At 46.7% G+C, this 7,912-nt stretch overlaps 1 protein-coding gene across 1 annotated transcript; it reads left to right on the top strand.

Moving 5' to 3' along the window:
* The first annotated feature begins 4,467 nt into the window (after positions 1 to 4,467).
* LOC146370019 (uncharacterized) lies at positions 4,468 to 7,654 on the top strand. The gene has a single exon (XM_084909501.1). It carries the CDS (start codon positions 5,177 to 5,179, stop codon positions 7,652 to 7,654), a length of 2,478 nt encoding a protein of 825 aa, XP_084765627.1. The 5' UTR covers positions 4,468 to 5,176.
* Positions 7,655 to 7,912: the final 258 nt, after the last annotated feature.

Genomic DNA, 7,912 nt, shown 5'->3' with positions numbered 1-7,912 from the left:
GAAACCACACCATATCAACTCTCCACATCCTCCTACTGTATGCCATACCTCCCTCTACCATCCATCTGACCGCCAATAAACTCCACCTGTGGTAATCTAATCCCTGGATGTCAGCCTCTCCTTCTGACCGAGGATAGTTACTATTGCAGCACCACCCAGCATTAAACTGACGTACACCATTCTGTACAATAGTATTTGTGCTAAAAAGTAGTATTTCTGCCAAATCATAGTATTACTGCTATTTCATACTATTTAAGCGAAATTACAGTGTTTCTGCAAAAACATTGCATTTCTGCTAAATCATAGTATTTCTGTAATCTTATAGTACTTGTACTCAATTATAGTATTTGTGACAAAGTTTAGTATTTGTACCAAAACATAGTATTACTGGTAACAGAAATTCTGCTGATTGAACTCTTTTCAGCAGATTTTTCAGAAATTTCACCTCTTTTCAGCCCAAATTCTGCTCATTCACCTCTTCTGCAAAATTTTCAGCCTTTTCACCTCTTATCAGCACAATTCTCAGCAGCTTCTGCTCATTTTAGCCGTATTGTCAATCTCTCCACCTCTTCTTTGTGAGAATCAGTTTTGCTCAGTGTGCTAAATAGCCGCCCTTAGACCAGGAGGGCCAGGTTCGAATCCTGCTCAGGGCAGCATTTTTTTCAACTTTTTCAGCTTTTTTCAGCCGACATCTTCAGCGTTAAGGCATCCACACAGCATTTTCGCAGGAAATGCAAATTTTTCTAGTTCTTATTATTCTCAATCTTCCGCCTAAAATTTTGCCGCGTAACTCACCCCGCAGTTTTCAGACAAGGTTCACATATGTTATATCATTTTGTGCGGCTGGATCTGGAATGGTGTGCTATGACTTTTGGTGTTTATGACTTTTATAGTTTTTTAAATATTAATATTTTAGTGAAAATTTTCCCGCGCTTATGTGCCGCACAGTTTTGACACAAGGGTTACATATGTTATATCATTTTGTGCGGCTGGGTCTGGACTAGTATGCTATGACTTTTGGTGTTTATGACTTTTATAGTTTTTTAAATATTTAGATTTTAGTGCAAATTTTGGCCCATTTCTAGGCCCATGAGAAAGATTCAACTTTTGGCCCCCTAGAAACAGATTTCAAACTTCATTTGTGGTGTGTTGGCTCTCTCTAGTGGTATGTCGGGAGTGGTACGGCATGTCTACCCGTATTTGGATTACCGTAATGACGACAATATCAACGGCGCGCACAGCGTCGCTGCTTTCAGGAGCCATTGTAATTTTTAAGGTTGCGCGAACCATTGAATAGTTACGGTAACCGCAAGGGTGTATGCTTGGTGGAACACTCCATATCCCACAATTCATAGCACGCCTCTACCGACTCAAACAATGGCGGCCACCATTTCGTTTTATATGTATTTTATTAGTGTTTCTAGGTCACAAAATAAACTTTTAAGATATTTTCAGGCGAGAATGTAGGTGTGTAAACTTCAAATATCTGCTCGTTTTATCAAGAGATCCCATATTAGCAACCTGAATTTCAGGTAAGAAGTTATGAACTGCACTCTATTTGGGTCAGATATAAACCGAGTTTAGGTGTAGTTTATTTTCGTTGTGCTGACAGTTACAATAACTCGTACTGCGTGCTAGGTAGCACGACGGAGTTTCTATACAGCTGTGCGCGCTAAGTTACTGATGTTGAACTTTATGACAGCCTCCCCTGTCATTCTCTCGCCTGTTGAAACTTCAATCATGAAACTGATCAATGATCGGCTTTTCTCTCTTGTTTGTTTATAGCACTAAACAACAGCAGCACGTTTAAGCTTGATCAGCTGTTGTTAGAATTCATTTGATTTTAATTTCTAGTGTCAGCTGATGTTTGCTGGAGCCACAGCTGAAAAAAAAGGGCTGGTCCAAACCAGGATATGTCCTTACTGAATCATCAGAGCTGAACTGGTGATGGAGAAACAGATTTACCTTTTAGGTGACATGAATGAGTTGAAGGGAAGTTATGAACTGTTTCTGAGAGACAAATAACACCAAACTCCTTTTTTGTGTAGCTGACAGCTGGTAACTGTGCAGGGGCGGATCTAGCAAAGCTTTTGCCAGGGGGCCAGGTAGGGCATTAACAGGGAGAGGGGGACACAAAGATATACTTTTCTTTCTTGCTCTCATATAAAATATTTAGCTTTTATTAAATAGTTATCTGAATCTTACAACCAAAGTTTGTATAATAATACACAAGATTGGCTGTAGACCATTGTTATTCATTCAGAACACTGTGTAAAAATAACAAAAAACAAAAAGTGAATGCAAAAGTGCATAAATATTTATTTTACGTGTTTGATGTGTGTGGCAGGCCGTGGTCTGCAGTGCCGCTGCAGGGGAGGTGGACCCACCTCAGCGGCATCTGCAATCACGCCTCTCGGGCGTAAAGTCTGTGCTCTCTCGGCTGTTTTTTTTTCTTTTTTTTTGTATGTGTCGGGCTGTGAGATGAAAAGCTACAGCCGGCTGTGTGGGTACAGCAACTATGTGTGAAAAGTGGTCCATAACGTAATGCTTCAAAGCGTGTTCATGCAAACATTGTCGGGTCTGCTTATGAACCTCTGCGCACAGCGTCTGCAAATCGGGGCTGTACGAAGTCACCTCATCTTTACACAAAACTGTAAGCTGTCATCTGTGAGGCGCGAGCGGTGTTTGGTTTTACCATAGTTCATGGTGGAGAATGGCTGCTCTGCTGAGTTTTGCTCTCTGTAGCCATTTGAATGGCAAACTACACTGATTAGTGGCGGCATAGGCACACTTAAAATTTCTTCTGAAATTTTCGCTTTCTAGTTTCATCATTACTTCATTAGTCTGCATCACTATTCATCAGGTTATCATCAATATTATCATGTATCATTTATCATTTAGTAAATCTGCCAGAGCACGCAGAATAAAACATATTCTAGATACAATACTCTATCATGCATAGCACCAGCATAGCTGTAGGTCCGCAGTAAGTCAGATAAGGACACTCAACTTTCGTTGGCCTGGACCTACAATCTCACACAACTGCACACTCATGTACACAATAGTTTATGTTCCCAAATACCGATGATGGGGAAACATCCGGTTTCAAGCCTGGGAAAGGGTTGTTGTTCTGAGAAGATGAGTCCCAGGAATTGTCCTGACGTCATAATGGCTATAAAGCTTTCTGTAACGGGCAGAGAGGGGAAGACCGGCTTCCCACGCTGTATAATAAGTGTGTGTTTAATAAATCACTTTTTTGGACACCCCCTAGGACTCTGTCTGCGCTTTTTTTTCCTTCCAAATCAAAAAGAACCTTACATTTTGGTGCCGAAACCCGGTTTGGAGGGAAAGAAGACGCGCTGCGGTGAGCGGAGCTCCTCGGGGGTGCCAAAAGACGGGGGAATCCAGGAGAGCGACCAACTGAGTGACAAAAACCGCGACATAAAAGGTCAGTACCACCTGTTGAATAATTTTTATCCAAAGGTACTAAATGGGACGTTAAAACTAAATTGAATGTTCACTCAGGGGGGGCCTTCTGCTGGGTTCTGTCCGTAGTGATTTTATTTAATTAGGATAATTAGTGGTAAAAGTTTGATAAAATTCTCGCAAAAGTTATTGCTGTTTATTTTAGGGGGGTTTTCTGTGTTTTTTGTGTTGTGTTTTGTGGTGTTAAAGCTAAGAGGCTTGGTTTATGTGCCTTAAGTGAGATTGTGGAGTTAGATGCCAAGCACTCTTTAAGGTTAGGGGAATTCGGACTCATTGGGTGGTAGAAACGCGGTTTCGGGCGTCAGGTAATTAAAAACTGAGGGGCTGAAAGTCCCCAGGGACGCTTTTAAACATAAACTAAAGTTCCGGAGCGTGGCTCCGAAGAGCGTAGGCGCCTAGCGTGTGGCAGCGACCGGTAATCTGTGGACGCACGGTTACCTCTGGCGGCGTCCAGGTAGCTCGGGTGGTCCCCGCGGGAGGTCAGGCACCCGGAAAGACTAAGTGGTCAAGGATCACTTTTTACTGCGCTGTTTGGGCGAATGGGTGCGACCCAGGCTGCACTTACCTGCAGTTATAAATTACTTTAGTGTTTAGAAATCTGACCGCGGCCGGCGAGGGCGTTCTCGACGCGGGTTATTGATCATCAAGGCTGGTTCTGTGGACCAAGGTGGAGCCTGGGCTTAGAGCTTTCAAATTAGTCAAAAACTCAGGAATACTGGTATAGAAATAAAAAGAGAAATAAACAAGATAAGCTGTTCTGGCAGGCGGCGTGTTTATGTCTATACGGGTCCGTGTATGTAAATAGTGTGTAAATACCGGTGTAGAAGCGCTTATATTGTTTAAAAGCTTGCATGTATAGGCTTGCTTTCGTGTGTGGTGGAGAAAAAAGAAAAGCGTGTCTCTCTCTCTCTGTCTCAAGCAGCTGCAAAGAGGGGGGGCTTGGTTAACCCCGCAGTGTGTGTGTGAGGAGAGAGAGACGGGGGGGGGGGGGGGGGGGGCAGCGCATGTGCCCATTGAGTATTAAAGGAAAATGGGGGAAAAACTGTTTTTCTCTATTTGTTTAACTGTTCAACTCGGTCTTTTTCTGTTTGTTTAATTCCTCCAATTTCTTCTTTAGTTTTATTTCTCTATCAAGGTGATGTTGTTTGTGGGGTGCAGAAAGGTAATCTCAGTCTCGCCAAGTGTGTGGGTGTTTCATATTACGAGCTGTAGGAAGCTGAATATAGTTGTTTTGTCCTGTTTCTTGTGGTGTGATTGCTGGATGATTTTCGGCCTTGTTTCCAGGAGTGTACAGGTGTGTGGTTTGTCTTTGTTGATATTTTATATATAGTGAGCTGGTTGATTTGAGGGGATTTCTCCCGTTTAGGGGAGGAGTGCCTGTGTCGTGATTAGTTGAATTATTTTATGTTAAAACTTTGTTGAAGGTGTGTGAGTGTGAATTTTTGCTGGTTTCCTGTGGTTAAATTGAAGTAGTGGATTTTAGAGGTTTTGGTGTCTTGTGAAGGAGGGTGATGTAACTTTGAGTAGAAAGAAGAGAGTGAGTGTGTGTGTGTAGGTGCGGCCCAGAGGAAGGGGGCAGTAAGCCGGTTGGGTGCGTTTGAGCCTGAGAAGGGAAATACGCCGAGCCTACTTCCGAAGGAGGGTCTTAGCAGTGGCCATTTTGGTGAAGGTAAGTGAGGTCAACAACAAAATGGCTGAAAACAAAATGACTGAGATCGGGAAGGCGACCCCTAGTGGGGAGAAGAACTATAAGCCACTCAAGGACCAGATAGCCCAACTCAAGAAGGCCCTCAAGATCACCTATGAAGGAGCTTCCAAGGAGGTTGCTCGGCAATGTCAAGACATGGAGAAGGAGGTGAAGAAATTATGTGAGGATCAACAGATAACGATGGAGGACAAAATACCTTTGCATTCGGTTTTCCAGGTAGGAGCTGAGATATGTGAAAAGAGGATCAAAGATCTTGAGGAGGAACTTGAGGGGGGTTTTAAGGGGAGAAAAGTGAAGGCAGAAAAGAAACTGATGATGGAGAAACAGAGTAAGTACTGCAAGTATGTGATTGTCTGCCGAGGTGTCTCCCCCTGGATGAAAGACGAGGTCAATGACCCCACGCCAGGGCTAGCAGAGGAAGCCCAGGCCGAGGGGAGGTTATATCCCAGCTTGAAGGGACTCCCCAGTGCACCGCCCCCTCCCTACATCTGTCCAGTGCTGACCCTGGAGGGTGGCACTCTTTGGGGACCGGAAGGGAAAACAGGAACAGTTAAAGGGGGAGTTGTGGATTTTCAGGAGGATCCTGCACCATCGACGCCTGTACGGGACACCGAGGGGGTCAACACAGGAGTGTTGCAACCCCTGTCGGCGGCAGCTACACTGAAAGGGACTCAGCTCGAGCCAGCTGCTGGAACATCAGGTGGGGGCATAACTATACCAGGTGTGACTTTCCTCCCTCCCTCTCACTTCAGCCCAGAAGGAGCTGAAGAAGCTCAACCTGTGGCTTCCACAAGCGCAGATCAGGTGACACCGCAACAGCCTAGGCAGGGAAATGCATCCCAGGAGGTCTGGACTTCAGAGGAAGATACGCCTGCGCCGCAGCTGCAGAGGCCATCGAAGGCGAGCCAAAAAGCCTGTCAGAAGCCAGGGGTTGGCGACCTAGAAGAAGGCCAGTGGCAGGGACAAGTAATAGGGAAAATATCTACTAACCGAGAAGCCGTGGTAAAGTTAGAACAGACCTTGAGAGACTGGGAGGAGGAAGGCGTGCCAGCACCACGCCTATTAGCACAAACGCTCGAAGCATTGGAGAAGGACCTCGCATCGTCAATAGGTAAGACACGGAAATCCCGAGAAGTGTCGAACCTGGAAATCGGAGGGTTTGCCCCAAGCTTTCAGGGTGACCCGGAGAGGAGAACGCTCCGCTCTGGAAGGGCCTTGAAGGACCTGAAAGACAAAAGACAGTCGATCTTTGAGAAGAACCGGAAGCAGAGTGTCGCATTGCAAACTGAGGAGGGGCAGGGGGACACTGAGGAGGAGTTGTCCCTCTCAATGCCTCTACTGAAGGGTTTAAAGGGCGAGCCAGTATACCAGCCTTATAACATCAGAGATTTGGAGGCTCTGGTCAAGCAACTGCCCCCTATTACAGAGGGAGGAGCTGCGTGGCTGAGGAAACTGGGGAGTCTTACTGAAGGAGAAGAACTTGCCCTGGGAGATTTTCGTGCCATGGGTGGAAGGGCCTTCAGGGGCGGAGGCCTGGCAGATGTGGAAGAGATAGCAGGAACCACATGTCGACCAAATGATGTCCCCTATGCAAGGGTGCGAAATGCTCTCTCTGACGCAGTGCGTGAGAAGTATCCGACCCCTAATTCTGGCACCGTGCCTAGAATATTGTGGAGCCCAGAACAAGCTCCTAGAGAGTTTATAGAGCATGCAAAGGAACAGTGGATTGTGCAGACGGGAGAACATCCGGGACAGGAAGGAGAATATCGGGCGTGGTTCCGATGCGCGGTGTTAGCCGGTTTGCCAGAACGAGTGAGAGCAGACCTACAGAGGAATCCAGATTTTGCGGTGGCAGATTCGGTAAAATGGGAAAGGCATGTCATACATCGGCTGGAGCTGGAAAGAGACGAGGTGACCAAAAAGAAACAGGACCTGGAGGAGGCGCAAGGGCAGTTGGTAAAATTAAAATTGGCTGAGGCAAGAGAAAAATTGAATGAGAAGAAAAGAGAAAGTAAAGAAGGTGCTAAGAAAATGCTGGTGGCAAAGCCTCAGGGCGAGCCGGGGCCTGATTGGCCGGATTTGGACCCAGTCTTGTATCCTGATGACCGATGGCCCGCCAATGGACCAAGGCAAGGAAGACCCGCGGGGAATTCGGGGGCTAATAGGTCGTTGAGGGGGCGTGGTGGATCTCAAAGAGGAGGCGGACTAAGGGGTCGTGGTCTGGGGGGACCTATGCTGGACCCTGATCTGTGTAGAAGGTGTGGAGGACGAGGACACTGGGCTCGTAACTGTCCTACGCCATGGCTACCAGAAACAAGTTATCAACCACCACCCCAGGCACAGAGAGCGCCGCGAGGCAGGACACTCCAGACAAGGGGACTTCAAGCTCCCAACCCTGGCATGGCGCCAGTGGCTCAGTATCCCCTGGCCAACTGGGGCAGGGAGGAGGAGCTGTACTGACGGGACCCACAGAGACCCGGCGGCATGGGGATGGCAGACCCTCTGTTGCCGATGACCGTGGAAGGGACTGAAATGACCTTCCTGGTGGACACTGGAGCGACTTACTCAACGCTGAGACAAAAACCAAGCAGTGCCACACTTTCCAATCACATGGTCAGTGTTGTGGGTTTCTCTGGGGTTCCAATGACTCTGCCGACAACCAATCCAGCCCTGACGGTGCTGGGAAAACAGACATTGAAGCATAGCTATGTGGTGTCT

This window comes from Perissodus microlepis, chromosome 17 (assembly GCF_051167445.1).
Source record: "Perissodus microlepis isolate ML-2025 ecotype Zambia chromosome 17, ASM5116744v1, whole genome shotgun sequence".
NCBI lineage: Eukaryota > Metazoa > Chordata > Actinopteri > Cichliformes > Cichlidae > Perissodus > Perissodus microlepis.
This window is presented reverse-complemented; position numbering and strand designations above follow the sequence as displayed.

What these genes read in the sequence shown, in the direction of transcription:
- LOC146370019 (XM_084909501.1), top strand. Translation starts at nt 5,177, where the DNA reads ATGGCTGAAAACAAAATGACTGAGATCGGGAAGGCGACCCCTAGTGGG.